The sequence below is a fragment of the Tasmannia lanceolata genome, unplaced genomic scaffold (assembly GCF_043159265.1).
Source record: "Tasmannia lanceolata isolate RefF3 unplaced genomic scaffold, GAP_Taslan_0.1 ptg000018l, whole genome shotgun sequence".
Classification (NCBI taxonomy): Eukaryota; Viridiplantae; Streptophyta; class Magnoliopsida; order Canellales; family Winteraceae; genus Tasmannia; species Tasmannia lanceolata.
The window spans coordinates 2,625,600-2,644,689 of record NW_027518695.1 but is presented as its reverse complement, the minus strand read 5'-3'; the positions used below and the strand labels follow the sequence as shown (position 1 = coordinate 2,644,689).

Genomic DNA, 19,090 nt, shown 5'->3' with positions numbered 1-19,090 from the left:
TGTGTTTAGCATTCCTCCATTCTGTGGACTGTGGAGAGAGAGAGAGAGAGATTCAATTTCAAAACACTCGTGGCAATTCAGTAAAAAAATCTATTTAACAAGTCATGCCTGCAAAAACGACTCCGTCAGTAGATGGAAAAAGAAACGCACGACTCCGTTAGTTATGGGAAAAAGAAACGTTTCGGCTGAAATTTCGGCCGAAATTATGTAACTAAATTAAAAATTAATATTTTATTAAAAATTTAGCCGAAATTTCTTAAATTTTGGCAATTTCGGTTTCGGAACATTTCGGTTTTGGTCCTGGATTTCTGACGAAATTTAAAACCATGACAAAAAGAGAGGTCCATTTAAGATATATGGGGGTCGATTTATCACTGCCCCCTAGTAACATAGTTATATAAACTAGGAGGATGGCCCGAGGAAGAAAAGGGGTCAAATATATCACTTCCCAAAAAGATTTTTTTTGATGGGTCGTTCGGTTATAAGCCGTGTTATCTTCACACATGTCGTTATTTTGTAGTCTGTCTGGGACGACCCTGACACTAGCGTGTCTTGGTTTTGTCAAAAACGTGTGCATTAATTTCCCGCTATGATCCAAGCATCCAACTGCGATAGCGCTATCTTCTCTTTCCGACAAAAAGGAGGAGAGTTTCACAAGGTCCCTGAAAGGGAATGTGATATATTCGCCCCATTTTCTTCCTCAGGCCACCCCCTCTAGTTTATTTATCACTACGCTTTTTATACTACAGGAGGGAAAAAAATGTATCAAATCCCAATAATTCAATAAAAACCTCACCTCCTTTTTTCAGAATCCACCCCTCGATGGATCAAAATCTTCCCCCTCCTTAACCCTACACTTCCTCTGCACCTTCTTCCCCTCACCGCCGTAGGTCCCAGCAGAAGGAAAAAAAAAAAAACATCAGCACCCTAAAATCGAACAATTCCATGGCGTCTTCTTACTTGATTTTGGGGATCTTATGTTTTTTAGGGTTAGGGTTTGGTTGCGATTTTGGACATGCTCTGAAGGTTCCGTTTAGGGTAAAGGACGTGCTTCCAGTCCTTCCTCATCAGATTTCATGGCCAGTGCTTAATAATCTTCACAGCGCGGTCGATCTCTTGCCGTCTTTCGTTGGATCCGTCTCTCCTGATATCGGATCTGCGGAGTGGAAAGGGGCTTGCTTTTATGGCAATGAAGCTCGGCTCGAGGTAACAGAAGATGAAGACGAGGAAGGTTTGGGCGGTGGTGTTCTTCATCTCAAGGTGTTTAATTTCCTCTCCTTCCTTTTAATTTGTCTTGAATTCAAGTGTAGATTAGGGGAAGCACATCGACTTATGATGTAAAACTGCTAAATTATATGACTGTTGCCTTTTTCTTCATCCTTGTTGTCGTTAAGTAGAGTAATTTTTCGAGAATTGAATTAATTTTAGCAGAAATAATGGCATTTTCCTTTTGATTGGATGGTATAATATCCATTAAAATTTATTACATTTTCGATATAATGATTCATCTTAAAGTAGGCCAGATAAAACTGAATTATCAGAAGTGTATCAAGTGTCTTAACTTTGTTGCACCAGAAATTTGCTTGCATCAGATTGACTTATAGATAAGGGAATTGAGAAACTTAGGTTAAGGGCTTGAGTATTTGATGTTTCTATAATGTGGTCGAGATCACTTGTGTTGTTAACTCATGGCCTCTTTGCATATCACCAAAATCGTCTCGTATTTGCAATTAATGTTATCCTAAGTAGATTATAGATATTATTTGCAAATGAGACATTAAGCCCACTTAGGAAGCTATGAACTAAGAGATATGAAACTATTATAACCATTATTTGCATATTAATTAAACACAATTACAAATGCAATTGAAATGATATCATATAAATAATTTTTGGGGGAATCTTATTCAAATCATCCCGTTGACTGTCAAACTGTGCTTATCTTTTTTTTTTGATTGGTATATAGGGAAGCGATGTCATGGCAGGGTGCCAGTGGGTGCTCCCTGCAATACGGGGCTCGCTCTGCTAGTCCAAAATGCAACATGTATCCCTACATCATTCCCTCATCTTGTATGGTCTAGTACGATTGAACTGAATAAATTGAGAAAGAATATTATTTCAATGGAAGAAAGCATACAAGTTTAGCTGATATTCTTCTATTCAAAAGTTCACATGGTCATCATTCTTGTCATGGCTCTAGTTGGATAAATTTTATCATCTTCTCAGTTCACACACACACACACACACACTACTGTAAATGTAATTTAGACACACACACACACACACACACACACACAAGCACACACTCTTTATCACCCTCATGTTTTTAATAAGAAAGATACTTTTGGTATTTTCATATTTATCCAGTGGTGTTGTGAAAAATCTAACCTTGATCGCCTGCTCGAGTCTTCTATTTTTTTCTTCAGTAGTTGGATAGTTCCATTGAGAAGAAAGTTTGCAACTAATACTATCAAGGGAGGACAAAAAGACACATCTTCTTCTCTTTTTTTTTTGAAAATTAAACACATCTTTTTGTAGTGTTAGAACATTAAAACTGCGAAGTTTACATATATTATCTGTTCATTTCTCTGTCTTGCAATGGAGGCTGGAAAGGTGGAATATGCATCTGAGTTGGCCATGACTTCACTTCCCTATAGCTATGTTTGCAATCACGATCAGAACAAAACTGAATGTGAATAATTCCTGAATGCTGATTCAATCCCATCACTTCAATGCATGTGTCAGACTGCATTCAATATTTACAGATATGGAGAAATTATTTTATTTTTTCTTGTGTTAATTGTTGCTTGTTTGTATGCCCACAATTATCAGCTTGAATTGTGTGGAATTATCATTAGCAGTTAACATGGCATGTTTCCTTCTTGGTTCCAATCCCACATACTTATTAGATATTACCTCTCGATAGTTCATTTTTGTGTATGCATGAATTACAGATTTTGACGTTGCTCTCAATTAATCTTTTTTAATAAATTTTAAGCAATACGTTCTATTTTTTTAATATACCTTTTCATAGTTCATTGTTGTGTATGCATGAATTCCAGATTTTTACCTTGTTCTCAATTAATCCTTTTTAAAAATTATAATCAATGCATTCTCTTTTTGTTTCAACAGACCAGTGCAGCTCACAGCTGGACTTGTATGGATCTCTATGTATTTGCAACACCATACAGGATAATGTGGGATTACTACTTTTCTGCTCGAGAGCATACATTGGAGATTAAGTCGTGGGAAGAACCTGCAGAGTTGGAATATGTCTGCTTCAAATTTTCTTTTATTTTTTTATATTTTATTGTTACGGAAATAATATATGGACATGTGCATCAGAATGCACTGGTCTTCTCCAATCGGGCCTATACAGTGGAGCCCGCACACCTGACGCCAGCTGTTTTGGCTGCTTGTCGGTGGGCTTTGCTGTATGTGGCCACTTAGAGATGACTACACTTGTGTGCAGCGTGCTTCGTTTTATCATTCCCCTTCAGAGGCACCTGCACATTTTGTTTTATGCCGTATACTTCCTTATATCATTTCCCTTATTTTTCTATCCTGTAAAGATGACATACTCATTCACATTTGATTAGGTAAAGCAACATGGCATATCTGTATTTCTTATGCCATCAGGAATGCTGGGAACATTGCAGTCTCTTCTTGATGTCTTGCCTTTATTTTCAAACACTGGATGGGGTCAAAGTGCCAACCTAGCCTTTTTGAAGAATCACATGGGAGCATCTTTTGAAAAACGTGCTCAGCCTTGGTCTGCAATCATAAACCCAGAGGATGTTCATTCTGGTGATTTTCTAGCGGTATCAAAGATCCGTGGTCGTTGGGGTGGATTTGAGACTCTGGAAAAATGGGTAACTGGTGCATTTGCTGGTCATACAGCTGTTTGTCTGAAGGATGAAATGGGCAATCTCTGGGTTGGCGAGTCAGGTCATGAGAATGATAAGGTATGCCAAGGCTACTTTCAATTAATTAAAAGAAAACTGATATTTTATTACTTCATCTCAGTTTTGATTTGAAGATATTCACAAGGACCATGTGTGGTTAATATGTTAGTTTTAGCTTTCTGATGATATCGTTGGACCATTTATTACATCCTTAGTAAACTGTCGTGCCAACTGACACCTTTTATAACAATTGTTTTCTTGTTTGTGAAGTATGTCATGTGATAGCTGTGACATGAAAATATTGCTATGCCAGTAAATATGAGGTTGATTTTTTCTTGCTCCTTCCATTCAGGGGGAGGAAATTATTGTAGTAATTTCATGGAATGAATGGTGGGAATTGGCGCTCAAGGATGATTCTAACCCGCAGATAGCTTTGCTTCCATTGCATCCTGACTTGCGTTCAAAGTTTAATGCCACTGCAGCATGGGCCTACGCTAGGAGCATGTCGGGAAAGCCATACGGTTACCACAACATGATATTCAGTTGGATCGACACCATAGCTGATAACTTTCCACCTCCTCTGGATGCTAACTTGGTATTTATCTTCATGAGACATTGCCATCCAACTTTTTATGTATTATCCTTCTTTTTTTGTTTTTCCGCTGACCATCATTGCCATTTTAGAAGAGCACATTGCATGTTACTCTTGCATTGTTTTATTTCTTGAAATTAAAAATTTCAAAAATAGGATTCGGATGCTAGTGCATTTTTTCTCAGGCGGGCTTTAGTGGGTTCGATAAGGATTTGATAATAAATTAAAAATTTGAAAAATATTCAACGAATATTGGCATAACAATGTCATAGCACATCTATTAACATTAGGGATACCATTCATTAAGTAAAGAGAGAGTGGTGACAGGAATCATAAGTTTCAGTATGAGTTAATGGAAAATGTGCGCTGCCTGATACCACAATGCAGTATAATTGTACAGTAACTTCTGCTACGTGTATTGGTATGCTTTGCCTTTCATTTTCCGTCTCTAAATGTATGTTATTTACTATTGGGTTTCTTATTTACTTTGAAATCTGTGATTGGGTTTTGGGCCATCTTTCCCTATGCATGGTCACTTGTAAGTTCTTGGTTGATTCTTTCAAGTTACTTTCTACTTGACAGCATTAAGGCCTGACTTGGTCTATTTTGTCTTCCTATTTTCCCCTCTGTTTTTTGGTTTTCAGGTAGTTTCACTTATGTCTATGTGGACTAGATTGCAGCCAGATTATGCTGCTAACATGTGGAATGAAGCCCTAAACAAGAGGCTTGGGACTGAGGTATGGATATTACTACGATGGAAGTCAAAACATTTTTTTTTGTATTCAATGACATGGGTTGTGTAGGTTACATAAGTTAAAAAAAAGGGGGAAAACCAACTGCCATCATTTAAAAAAAAAAAACAGTTCTCTGTATTTTTTCATTGATGCTGTGAAAGGTATTTTTTTGAGATGGTCCATCGGATCATCCTAACATGCTGTGAAAGGTATTGATGGTGTAAAAAACACATATTTGGAAACGATTGTCTGACATACTTTTTTATTCCTCCCTGTTTACACCTATATATAGTTATATTAAGAATTATACATTATACAAATTTAGGGGCTAAAAGATCAAAAGATTCATGACCATGCTGGTAACGTACAGTGATACTAGTGGTGACAACATTAACAGAAAGGGGAAGAAAAGGGGGTAGGAAGAAACTGTTGTAGGTGTAGCTATAGTAGTCTGCCTAACCTTCGGTTCCCATAACCAAGTTTATATTTATCAATCCTTGTGTATTTTTTGTTACTTCATCCATACTTTCTAAAGTGTGGGGCGAACGGCGCCCTCTACTTCTACTTCTAACTAATGGCGAAATGCCGGCATTGCAAATAGGAAGAGCAGTATCGCCGCCTGTAATAACCATGCAATTGCCCTTGTACGGGACAAGTGTCTGAAATATACCTGGAGATGGGGATATTGGGGTGAGAGCTTAGGGCTATAGCTATTGCCGGAAAAAGGGAATTTAAATCTACAGAAATTGCTTGTTGAAGAAAATTTTAACCACCTTTTCACCATGAAACAATGGTGATAAAAGTATCATTAATATGTTTTAAGATATGCATCAATATGCCAGATTGGTAGGGCATAATATCCATCCTTAGTTGCACAAAATGAGAGCTGGTCCTGAAATTCAGAAAGGTGGAGTCCTGGAGGAGCATCTATTTGATAGACTACTAAAGAATTATATTTATATTTACGAATATAAAATTAACTTATTCAGTGAATGTGTTTATAGAACTTAGAATATGTAGATTCAGAAGTGACCGGAACTACAAATAGCACAAAAACTGATAAGGTGGTGTTTGGTAGAAAGGTGGTAGACTTAGTTGATGATGGTAGTCGCAATGTGAGGCTTGTTAGGAGCAAGATTCAGGACCAGGAGCAGCACCTTGGTAGAAGATCCTTGTAACTAAATTTCTGCCATGGAACAGGGGATGTGCATTTGCTTGGATAACCGAAAAATTGATTAGTGACTTTAACATCCAGTATTGCCATTCAGAAAAAAAAAACATCCAGTCTTTCTGAGAAACCTAAGATCCTCTTCTACTATATATTTGACTGGGGAGGGCCAGTGCTGCTGACTGATTCGGGCGATTGAAGTAATTATATCACTTGTGTAGCTGTTCAATTTTGCTTGCCTACTCTTCAACTTTGTCTGTTGTTGGTGTTTGTAAACTTGAGTGCTCTAAGTTGAAGAGTACGGTTTATATAGACGGCCAGTGTTATGATCTTCACACCTTCATCTGTGTTAGAGTTGAGTTTGGTCCGAGAAGGCTTGTCAAAGGAAGCTAATAGCTTTTTAAACAGTGCTTCATGTTGCTAGAGTTGGGGTCTGATGTCTGGGAAAGAAAGAATAATGAGTCAGTCATTATGGACCTTGTTGCAAATTGACGTTCAACCCATATCCCTTCTAAGGTATGGATAATGTGGTCCTTGTATTGATTTGCAACCCATATCACGTCAAAGTTATGTATAACCTGTCCTTACACCCTTAGGGGCCTTTTGGATATCAGTATTTTAAAATCTTGGATTTCGTCAAAATCCTGGATGGGGGACAAGAGAAGGAGCCCATCCCTCGTTTTCTGATTCCTCACCCCTCTTTTCGTCGAGCGAGAGAGTAGGAGATCGTCCCATGTGTTTTTTAAATCCAGGTTTTAGAAATCTCAGGATGGATTGTAAAATCCAGAATTCTACACCGGTTTCAAGCTAACAGCTGGATTCTAAAATCCACGTATCCAAACGGCCCCTTTTGTGGCTAAATAATGTCAAGTAAACCGGAGTGGTCATGGTTGAGGCCTTCCATCGCTATCATAGATCCCCCTTTTGATGATAAATGTCTTGATTGAGATGCATTTTCGACCTTTAGAGTTTTAAGCAAAAGATGCAAGAGCATACTTCATGCACGGGGTATCAACCTACCTGTGCTAGTAGTTCTTGAGGTAGAGTGATGTGCAACTATAAACTGGTCTTTCATTGACCAGGATTATATTTGGTTGTCATTATTTTGTGGGTCTTTTTTTCCTCACGAGTTAAACATTCAGCTGTATTCACTTTGAAGTGGACTAGGAAAATTCCTGTACCTATCAGATCTTGACTATGGCCTACTACGATTTGCTAATTTTGGGGAATGAAGTTAGACAATCAAGTCTGTTTGGAGATGACATGGGCGTTTTATATAAGCCATGGGCGTTAGACAATGAAGTTTGATAGGAGATGAGATAGGTGTTTTATAGAAGAGAAGTCCCTGTAAAATGTCTATTTATTTAAGTGGAACTAGGAAAGGAGAGTTGGGGAGAACGACATAGGAGTAGGACTATACCGAAAAACAAGTGTTAAATTTGGCTCTGAATGAAAAGAGGATAATTCAAATCCCACCTAACTGAATAGATTTAAATAGACTATATTGAAGAGGAACAAGCTCAGAAACAAGAAGAGAAAAAGAAGAGTATGATGAAGAGTCAAATGATTGAAAACAAACGAACAAGATGATTAAGCAGGAGAAACATTTTCAAAAAGAAAAGAAAAGAAAGATTAAGTACGAGAAATATTTAAGTGGAGAGAAGCTGCCCCTGAGAAAGGGAACAAGAATGCTTTGGGTAGAACCAACTTACCCTAAAACAAAATTCCCATATTCTGCGCTGGTTGTTACTTACTGCAATGACAAGAAATGAATGATTCTCTCTAATATTAAAATGTGAGTGCTTTGCACTTTAATTGAAGCCTATTAGATCTCTAGTTCTTATGTTTTTGGAGCATGGACATCTAAGGCTTACTGTACAGTTTCTGTGGTTGGTTGCTTGTATGCATGTTTTCTTTGTAATGTTTAAAATTCTAAGATGTCCTTGTGCACCATGGCATTTTGTTCTTAGTAGGGTAACCTCATGAAAAATGACGCTAAAGAAACCGTGCATATATTTCTTATTTTACAAGAAGGAAGCACGCAGAGCACTAATTTCTTTGAAGTTGGTTCTACCAGTCATTTCTAGCATAAGATTAGACATTGTCCTTGGATCATGAGAAGATACATTCTTTACCTTCAGTGGGATGTAACTAACGTCCACTCCCTGTTTGGTTCAGGATTTAGATTTGCATGGAATTCTTGTTGAGACTGAAAAGCGTGGCATGACCTTTGAACGCTTGCTTACTATTCCCGAACAAGATGAATGGGTCTATAGTGACGGGAAATCAACAACTTGTGTTGCCTTCATCCTTGAAATGTACAAAGAGGCTGGAATTTTCGGCCCTATTTCTAGCTCCATTCAGGTTACTGAGTTCACTGTAAGTACCACAAGCCCGATCATTACAATACAGGACTGAAGATTTGTTATGTATTCCTTTTGACTCTGTATACATGTCACATGGCTATACTACTAGTTAGGGCTTGGGTTGGTTTTGACTTGGAAGTTCTTTTTTTTGTTGTTGCGGGCCTCTGCACATTCTGCTACTTGCAAATAGTGATTAACTGAATTGCTTACAGATTCGTGATGCATATATGCTAAAGATATTTGAGAACAACAGAACTCGCTTGCCGAGGTGGTGTAATAACGAGGATGGGAAGCTTCCGTTTTGCCAGATACTCGGAGAGTATCGGATGGAGTTGCCACAATATAACTCCATCAAACCATACGCGCGCATGAATGAGAATTGCCCCTCCTTACCGCCAACCTACGAGAGGCCTGTAAGTTGCTGAATTTAACTGTCTGTATTCTGATGCTCTTATATAGGTTTATTGCTCCAGGCAAAGATGTTTAACAGTGCGCTCTGAAATGAGCTTTTATAAGGTATAAAAATTCTCCACGGAATTTAAGTTTTAATTATGCTTTTTCTTTTATCAATGTAAATATTTCTTTCTGGATGATATTGCGACCTGAGGTTTGCTGTACTCTTGTTATGTGTCTTCTCTTTACGTTCATGTGGTGTTTCCTTTTAATAGAAAACTTGAATCTTTTTCTCTTGTGCCTTTTATTTCATAGCTCTGATACGATAACTGCACATTTTAAAACTTTAGGAATACATTCACTTTAAGAAAAAATATATATTAGCAGGCAAAAAGTATAGATTGGTTTAATCTATCCTTTGATCCAGGCCATCAATATGTTGATGGATGGATCACAGCCCAGACTTTCCCAAAGGATCTCTCAGGTGGACAATCTTAACCCTTTTAGACTTTCCCAAATGGATGTCAGCCATAGATGCCATTTCCATTTTGATTGTCGGTTAGGATCAACTGATGGGAATGATTTTTCGAATGACTTATCCATTGTGAATGGTGATTGGGCCCAAATGTATGTCAGCCATAGATAGCATTCCGAAATTCACATGCTACCCATGCTAGCAAACTGCTTCATCTCATAAGTCCATTGGGCCAGAGTTGAAGGGCTATGATCATCTCGCCATGTTGTGACCTAACAAACCAATGGTCTCTATGGTCCGCTAAGAGATCCCTCAGTGCCTGTTTGTTTTGGATTTTGAGAACCACTATGAGTCCAAAAACCTGACTACTGGACTCAAAATTAAAAATCAGTTGGATTCAAAATCACTTCTCAAAATCCAGAACAAACAAAACTGGGTGCAAAAAAATGTAGGATTTTGCCGAACCTGTTCTGCCAATTGTTTCATATCAGTTCTAATGAGAGGCGATGAATTTGCCCCCTTTATTTACTAGAAACACCCCTTCTGATGGGAGTTTATGACTAACAAACGCAAAACCACTCATCAAAGTCATGTCTCAACCTAACAAAATTCAAGAAAGAAGAGGTTACAATCTACAAAATCAAAATTTGCAAAATCACTCATCAAAGTCATGTGTCATAAAAAGGGTGGCCAGTCCACGAGGCTTCCGCCATTGCGGGGTCTGAGGAGGGCTAGATGTACACAGCCTTACCCCTGCACAGAGGCTGTTTCCGTGACTCGAACCCGTGACCACTAGGTCACAATGGAGAAACCTTACCGTTTCGCCAGGTCATTTCTCAAAGTCATGCCTCATCCTAACAAAATTTCAGAAAAGAAGATGTCACAATCTGTTTTGCTGCTCCCTTAATAAAATATTTTCAGCCATTCAAAAAAAAAAAGGTCACAATCAACAAATTCAAATTTATCTCCCAAAAATAACCCATAAAAAAGGGTGAAAATTGTTTTTCACTAAGACATACTAATAACAATAGTGAGTTATAAAATAAATTGCAAAGGTAAGGTGCTAACCTCCAGGGCAAAGGATGCCTTAAGCGGACTTGGGCTTGTATTATTATAGAATGATCTCCTCCTGTACACCGATGTCGAGGATTTTATTTGGGAGAACAATGCTGTTGATCACCACAACTTCATCTTCCACAGTCACAGCTTCCCCTGGAATACAAATATGAATTTGTCATTTTTTAAGCTGGGGAAAAGGCTCAGTATAGTCTGCATGGACTCAAAATTTTGATTCCTATTGGTGACAGAAACTTAACCCGTCATTGATGAGTGTCCCATGGTGAATGGTAAATCTGATTTTAGAAGGGGCTTCAAAAGTCCGTTAGACTACTGATACAGTGGTCTTTGAAATTTTCTCCTCGTGCAACTTGGGTGGGTTGGCTTGAGCTTTTGCTAAAAAAAATGAATTGGAATGAACCGAAGCCAATCTGATTTTGTGGTAAAAGCTCAACTCGATTTCCCAAAATTGACCCGAGTTGCACCCTATTTGAAACAGAGACCAGGGAAAGTGAAAGGAATGAGAAGGCCAGTAAATGCCAGTAAATACCGAGGATCGTAATTCCAAGTTTTGCATTGTATTCTCCCTCACCCTGAAATAGTAGTCAGAAATTCAGTCGTTAATTTAATAAAATATATGTGAATGCCACAGATTTCCCTAGCTTTTCCTAACATGACTATTGGACACACATAAAACAGATAAATAAAAAAATGTACTAAGACATCAATCAATATCTTAATTGAGTGCAAGAAAAGTACTCTTTTATTTATCTAAGAAAGATATTAAGGCAGTGGGCGTGGATTAACAAAATTGTGAGGGAGGGAGTTTATCTACACAAAAATCTCTAAAAATGCTCATCCCTGTGATGCAGCAAGGATATGAAGAAAGTAGAAAGATCTTCCAGTAAGATCCAATGATTACTGAAATAACAATGTTTTACAAAATGACTATTTCATTTCACTTAAAAATTAACAGAAATACATAGAGACAGCACTGGATTATCAAATCACAAAATTGATCTAGGGTTCAGTTAATAGAAACGGAGTGGGATCTTTTGGTTTTATATTCTTACTCAAACTTAACTAAAATTAGAAGATCGAAACCAGACTTTAAAGAGTTAAATGTTATCAATTTAATACAAAATGGACAACATACAAGGATTGAAAATAAAATAAAACTAACTAAATAAGAAGACTTGCCTGAACACGTGACCATTTCCCAATGGATGACTTCCACCCAACAATAGCATGAATAACAACCGCATTTTCCTGTCACGATAACAAAACACATTCAAGATTTGCTAAGATAGAAATGTCCATTTTCTTACTAAATAACCCCCGCACCTGAACTTCAACATCATCTAGAATGATACAACTGATGAGCCTTACACCAGCTCCTATTCGAGCATTGGCAGAAATAGAGACATTAGGGCCAATCTGTTCCATCAAACGATGGGAGGTCAGTTGAATAGATAGAATAAAAATGAAAACACATCCAAATCAAGGCTACTCAAAATAATGTAATGCTAAGTCCATTAACAGATATTTTGAATATCCAACATACCCTCTGGAAATGATCAACTCCGGTGAAATTACCAAATAACCATTGTACACAGTCATTTTCAATTGTCAAGAAAATAATTTCCTTACTCTGTGTGCTTATTAGAATAGATAATATAAATTCATACCCAAATACATAGGGGCTATAAATGGAGTACATTTGGACACTAGTTTCAATTCAACATTCATAAACCATTGTAAGTCGTTGGAAAATGGCTGGATATTAGAATTTCCAAAAATATCCAAAATTTGCAACAACAAATATAGTAAATAGAACTAGAAAGCATTGCTATTAATACCTATAATAGCCACCAAATTTTCACATCACACTAAGCACGTATTCCAATTAATGGTGTCCCTTTCATTGCTTAAATGGCTCTATTCAAGTGCATTATTATATCAAAATGGGTGGTTGTGGATGTGGATGCTGCTGTGATATGCATGTTAAAATGGAATGAGAAATAACGAGACGACCTTCGCCGTTGAATGTACTTTTGCTGATGGATGAACATAAACATCCCCAATGATAGTAGCAGATTTGGTGCCATCACCACTTGCTAGAAGATGGGGAGAGGTGTGCCGGAAGAGGGCGAGATACAGAGCTGAACATTTCAAAGACATCCTGAAGGGCATACATGGATTAATTTTTTTTTTTTTATCACCAAGGATTAAGATTATCTTATGGAATTGGAGAAAAATGAAATGAGGAGAAATGGCTCACCCTGGAGTCTTGATCTGCTCCCAAAAGTCTAAGGTCTCATATGTATATAGCAACTTCTTCCCAGCAAGAGGTGAGAGGATATCTTGGTCCAGCCTTACAAAGTCGGTAGGAGGGGTTCTGTTGAAAGAAACTTAGATCAGCATAGAGATGAGAGTCGGCATAGCCTATCTGAAAATCAATGGGGTTTACCATAATAAGTTTGCCTGTATTGTTAAAATATTGGACGAAAAATAAATAACGGAAAGAGGAGTATTGTAAGTTACTACTTTGCACATGTGCTTTATGGGTGACAATTCCCAGTTAGATCTTTTGATTTACAAGTTTACAACTACGAGCAGACCAATTTCAACCGAACAGCAACATATCAGACATTGATTCTATATGTTACCCCATGGCAACATCCTACCATTATATTGGCATTGCTGTCTATGTCAGAAACAATGGGTAAAGAAAAGCACCAACTCTATTAAAGTAGTAGCAATTTATGTGGTGGTGTTCTTTAGATCTTCTACTTCTATGTCCCTCTTGGGAGTTGGGAGCATGTATGGATTTTTCATAGTTATTTTTTTGAAGGGCATTTTTCATAGTTTTACTACACGTAAGTTATTCAAACTCCATAGTAAGGTTCTTAACAACTAAAAAAAACACAAGGAAACACAAGGTACATAAGTCCTCATATTCTTTTGATCCGTGCACTTCTTTGGTTAATATTGAAGGCGTGTAATAAAGCAAATTAGTGTTGAAGAGCTCAAATAGAAATACTAGATATGTACTAAACATCCATAAATTTTTTTACATATGATTCTTGTTGCTCATGGCAGATAGAATGTGTTGATGCTGTGAATATATATCTACCCAAGAATAGGACAAGAGAATTTCCTTAACTTTCAAAATAAAATAAAATAATAGGACAAGAGATGTTTGGTATGTTTGACTAAAGAGACGCATAAGGAACAACTTCAAAAGTAGCAAACAATCCAAATAGGACAAGAGATGTTTGGTATGTTTGACTAAAGAGACGCATAAGGAACAACTTCAAAAGTAGCAAACAATCCAAATAGGACAAGAGATGTTTGGTATGTTTGACTAAAGAGACGCATAAGGAACAACTTCAAAAGTAGCAAACAATCCAAATAGGACAAGAGATGTTTGGTATGTTTGACTAAAGAGACGCATAAGGAACAACTTCAAAAGTAGCAAACAATCCAAAGCCTTCATGCTCATGCCAAACATTTAGCCTTTTGCTACTCAAAGGTCCCATGGGAATCAATCTCCTCTGTATTCCGTGCACTGTTCCTAGTCCTTAGAGTTTTCACTTACCTAATGAAAAAGAGAAGCAGAATGTATTATGAATAAATTCTTACAAGGTCTTTTCTTTTCTTTTCTTTTCACAAAATGCAGATCAATTTAAGAGAATTATCCAATAACAACATTAGCTGCAAGGATCCGAACATATTTACACTGTCCAACTGTAACATACACATGTACAATCAGCATAATAAACACCCAGAGAATATAATGCATATCACAAATGTAACTGGTTATTGTTTGTGCTAGTAATTTGTAGTAATTGAAGAATCTAACAAATAATCACTTAATTATTCATAAGTAGCCAAAGGTCATACTTTGTTGTTGATTGGAGGTCTTCAAAGCTGGAAACACGTCGCAGGTTGGCTGCAAAAATCAAATTAGAGTTCAGACAAGGCATGTTTACTATATCATCATGAATTCCAACATAGAATCAGTCGTTTATAATGAACAGAGCAAAAATATTCAGATAAAGAAGGAAATTCTTGAATTGTGCCACTTGATTTTGAGATATGATATAGCTAAATTAAAGCTTAACTTCAATGGCCCTAGCATTGGAAAGTCGGGCCCAACTGGTGTGGGGGGTCTCCTAAGAGACGGCAAAGGTATTACCAAATGGGTTTTCTCTGGTTCAATTGCAATTAAAGATGCTAAGTAGGTGGAAGTGCTTGCTCTTCTTCATGGGATCTGATTGGTGGACTACAAGGCCTTTGATAGTATCATTGTAACCAGAGATTCCCTTAATGTTATCAAGTGGCTGGGCAGAGATAGACTTTTCACATGGAGATTCACTGATGCTATTTGAACATCCAAACAAGAGCACCGAATGGGATTTGGATTCTAGGTGTTCTATGAGTTCGAGTTGATATACAGTTTGATCATGCATTCCTCAGTTTTAACTCAAACTCTAAATTTCAAACACTGGTTTGTATTAGGAAAGTCTAGCAATAGCATTGCATAAATTAACCAGAAGTATAGACAATATAAGGAATACGCTATTGTTATTGTATATAAATAATAGAGACTGGGCAGTCATCCACATGAATACGCTATTGTTATTGTATATACATAATAGCTATGATTTGGCTGACACTTCGAATTTATTGCCGACTCACGTGTCTTGCTGTGTCTGACACGACACTCGTGTCCACAAGTGTCGACACTCCTTTGGACACTTTTACTTGTATTGCTGGAAGCGTTAGACTTAATGTGGGTGTGTGGACATGTTTTTGTACCGTGTCAGGTGTGACATTATGTTTTTTTATTGAGTATTGTTTTTACCTCATTTAGACAACTTGTATCCATGTCGAAAATGGACACATGAATCCATATCCACAAATCATGATCACATATACTTTCTATTTTAGCCGTGTCCCCGTTTCTAAAGTTCGGGGGTTTGCCGTGTCCGACACTCCGTGTCCACGTCGACACGCGACACTCGTGTCCGTGTCCACAAATCATAGCATAATATAGACTGGGCAGTCATCTCTATGGTAACACCATTAAAGAGAATTCTACCTATGATAAATTCTTTCAAGAGTAATGTTAAACTGCCAAAGAAATATGCCTTTGGTAATTCCATTTGCATACAGGCACCCATCTGAATATCCTAAATTGACAATCACAGCTCAAACTCAGCTTGCTAACCTTGAGACCTTGATTTCTGTTAGATAATATATATTATGTTGTAAATTGGAGGTATTTTTGTCTTTTTATTGAATTGCATTATTAACTCGATTAAGGTAGGTAGGTCTGATAGGAGATTCCTGTTCCATCCAGGGTATACATTCTCTTTCTCAATCAACATACAGATCTTTCATTGCGTCTTACCTTCGGAGCAACAAATTTGACAATTATCTCTCTCTCTCTCTCTCTCTCTCTCTCTCTCTCTCTATATATATATATATATATATATATATATATATATATATATATATATATATGAGGAAACTGATTGTGAGCTTGAAGCTCATATAGCTTATATGAGCTTGAGGGCCCAAACACATGGGTCCCACATTTTTTGTGGTGATCCAAACCATTCATTTACAAGGCCCCATCATAGATAGGGTGTGTACCAAAAATCAGCTCCATTGGATCATCCTAACCCGTCCAAAAGCAGAGGGCAAAAATGGGCAGATTTGTGGCAAACAGTGTCTGTCATTTTGCCCTCCACTTTTGGATGGGTTAGGATGATATATATATAGGGAGAGAGAGGTATATATCCGATTTATACAGATTGAATTTTCCTTGTCTATTAATAGTAGTTCAATCAAACACATGCCTTGTCTGAGTTGAGTAAAAAAACTTAACTCAGTCCTGAGTCAATTCAGACTCGATGATTGCTTGAGTCCTGAGTTTTTCAAGCTTGGCCTCAGTAGGGAGCATGGGCTACTTCACATTAGAGGAATCAATAGAATTAGGTTTCTTTTCAACCAATAAATGAATTATGTCAGCAATAAAACCAGTAACATAAATAAATATATGGGTGATGTCTAAACTGTTATAAAAGCACACAAATGTAAATGCTGCATACTTTGGGAAAGGATTTGAAAACTGGAAACCAGTTTATTCTTTCAAATGACCAACATCAGATGTAGACTATGAAATTCAAAGGTAATATGGGTCAGCCTAAAAGTCTACAGTCTACACTGATAGAGCTATGTTGTGTGTGAAAGAGTTAGACAAACATTGTTATGTCAAATATGAAGCTTTGCCATAAATCAAGTATCCGTAATACTTCTACCTGAACATGTATAGGCAACCAATCAACAGTGTCCTTAAATTACTAACCTCTGTCTTTCCTTTGTGTGGAAATATCCTGAATAGCAGCAAAAATATCTGGTGTAAATATGTACACACCACAGTTTATTCGATCACTTACCTGCATAATAAAGTTAATAGGTGACTGTCAGGAACTGATGAAGCAAACAATTTAAGGTAATTAAAATCAACTCCATGAAAAAAATTTAAAAACAACTATATAAAACCATCAACAGAGAATGAGATGTTCTTTTGTAAAACAGCATCTAATTCTCTAGGTTGATATATGTTAAAGAAGGTCATGAGCTCGTCAGATCCTATACATACAAAGGTCTCAGGTTTCTCAGTGTAATGCAACAGTTCATTGGTGACAGGATCAGCCACCAACTCGCCAAACAGGTTGGCCGATTCTGCAGAGACCTGTGCACAAGAAAACGAGGGAAAAGCCGAATACATTGAAGATAAAAAGAGTCTGACACAAGAATGAATCAGGGGAAAGAAAAGAGTTCTTATTGCAAACCCACCTTGATTACTAAGATTGTTCCCATCCCACCATATCTTTTATGGGCCACTGGAATCATGTAGGGTGAAAAACAGAAATTGCAAAACGCACAAGAAAAGAATGAGTTCGGACGAAAGAGTTCTTATAGGATCAAAACTATTACTGCTTCAAGAGTTTCAGGTAAAAGCAGAAAAGAAATGAAGAAAAAAAAAAGTCACCAAATGAAGTTCATTACATATCGTATGGCTAGAGAAGCGGCTTACCGAGCATGTCTGGCAATGGAAAACTGCAGCAAACATCACAATTCAGCAAAAAGATATGTGACTGCAACACCACCAACAAAAAGAGACAACAAAGCTTATTAAGATAAATAAAAGGCCTAATTAAACAACAAAGATTAAACCAAAATCAGACCTCCCTTCCCACCCTACCATTCAAATTTTCAGAGACCCAATACATGATGGTTACATCATCAAATCAGACAAGTACCCATTCTTCTTAATTAACATAAATAAACAGAAAGAAAAAAGGAAAATGAGGAGCAAAAGATGGCAAACCGGGTTGTCTTCCATGATTAGATCTCTGAAGTTGTAAAGACCGCCTGCCGATCCATGTGGCTTGTCTTCTCTCAAGTATCTATAGCAGCAGTAAAATTTTCAGTTTTCTCTATTTTTTTTATCATCAACAAGCAAGAAAAGAAGGTAGATATAAAATTACATGAAAAATCAAAGGGCAACCGATGCGTGAAATTACCTGACAGGGATTTTCAACTCGTTAGAGATTGAAGAAACGTAGAATGCAAATTCACGCTCTTCGTAGAAGCCAATGAGATAAATTTGTGCTAAATTTGGGATCTATAAGAACAAGCGATGCCTCAATTACTTAGAGAAAAGATAGATTTCACAAGAAATAAAGAAGGAAAGCGAGGATGGAAAAAAAATTTACCCTTTTGCAAGCTGAAATGGGGTGATGAATCATCGGCTGACCAGCCAAAGGAAAAAGCGGCTTCGGAATATTCATCGATAGAGGTCGAAAACGAGTTCCTGCAAAAATCAAACACAATTACAAAAAAAAAAAAAGAAAAAAAAAAGAGGGAAAGAAGGAAAAATATTACATAAAATCCAGAATTCATACCTTTCGTTGGTCCTCCTACCATGATCACGGCAACAACTCTCTCCTCCGAACTCCCCATCTTTTAAAAACAATGACCTACTCAGAATTCTTCAACCGGAACGAATGTGGCTAGAAACCCTAGTTTTTCTTTGTAATTCCTTGAGAAACTTCGAAAACAAGGTGAGATGGCCATGTCTGGAAGGAAGAAGAAGAAGAAAAACGAATTGTAGAAATTCGACGATAATGGCACGAGTAAGAAACCCTAGATTCAAAAGCGTAGGTGGAGAAAAGGAGGAGATGGGGAGGAATTAAGCTTGAGGTGGCGTTGGCCCAGTTATGCTCTCTCACGCTCTCACTCAATTTGATTGCGACAAGGACGCAAAAGGCAATGTGCAAATATGGGCACGAATATGAAACCAAATATGGGTACCATATTT

General features: G+C 37.3%; 2 protein-coding genes across 4 annotated transcripts; one reads left to right on the top strand and one right to left on the bottom strand.

Moving 5' to 3' along the window:
* The first annotated feature begins 616 nt into the window (after nucleotides 1–616).
* On the top strand, nucleotides 617–9,454 carry LOC143849643 (uncharacterized). Its single transcript, XM_077358749.1, has 7 exons — nucleotides 617–1,260; nucleotides 3,133–3,273; nucleotides 3,600–3,965; nucleotides 4,258–4,500; nucleotides 5,142–5,234; nucleotides 8,578–8,778; nucleotides 8,978–9,454. The coding sequence occupies exons 1-7, from the start codon at nucleotides 946–948 to the stop codon at nucleotides 9,188–9,190; spliced, it is 1,572 nt and encodes a 523-aa protein (XP_077214864.1). The 5' UTR covers nucleotides 617–945; the 3' UTR covers nucleotides 9,191–9,454.
* Nucleotides 9,455–10,135: 681 nt separating this feature from the next.
* On the bottom strand, nucleotides 10,136–19,030 carry LOC143851073 (uncharacterized). 3 transcript variants are annotated; one of them, XM_077360392.1, is made up of 16 exons: nucleotides 18,675–19,028; nucleotides 18,486–18,583; nucleotides 18,294–18,394; nucleotides 18,098–18,176; nucleotides 17,804–17,864; nucleotides 17,563–17,609; nucleotides 17,366–17,458; nucleotides 17,069–17,159; nucleotides 14,596–14,644; nucleotides 12,971–13,087; nucleotides 12,724–12,871; nucleotides 12,034–12,126; nucleotides 11,890–11,958; nucleotides 11,240–11,282; nucleotides 10,702–10,845; nucleotides 10,136–10,487 (listed from the first exon to the last, which is right to left on the bottom strand). In XM_077360392.1, exons 1-15 carry the CDS (start codon nucleotides 18,730–18,732, stop codon nucleotides 10,745–10,747), a joined length of 1,248 nt encoding a protein of 415 aa, XP_077216507.1. In that variant the 5' UTR covers nucleotides 18,733–19,028; the 3' UTR covers nucleotides 10,136–10,487; nucleotides 10,702–10,744. The 3 variants fall into 3 exon arrangements, 1 of the variants encoding a protein (XP_077216507.1); XR_013236204.1 differs by lacking the exon at nucleotides 10,136–10,487 and adding an exon at nucleotides 10,950–11,085 and having other exon boundaries at nucleotides 10,706–10,845; nucleotides 18,675–19,030; XR_013236203.1 differs by lacking the exon at nucleotides 10,136–10,487 and having other exon boundaries at nucleotides 10,706–10,845; nucleotides 10,950–11,282; nucleotides 18,675–19,029.
* Between the last annotated feature and the right edge of the window lie 60 nt (nucleotides 19,031–19,090).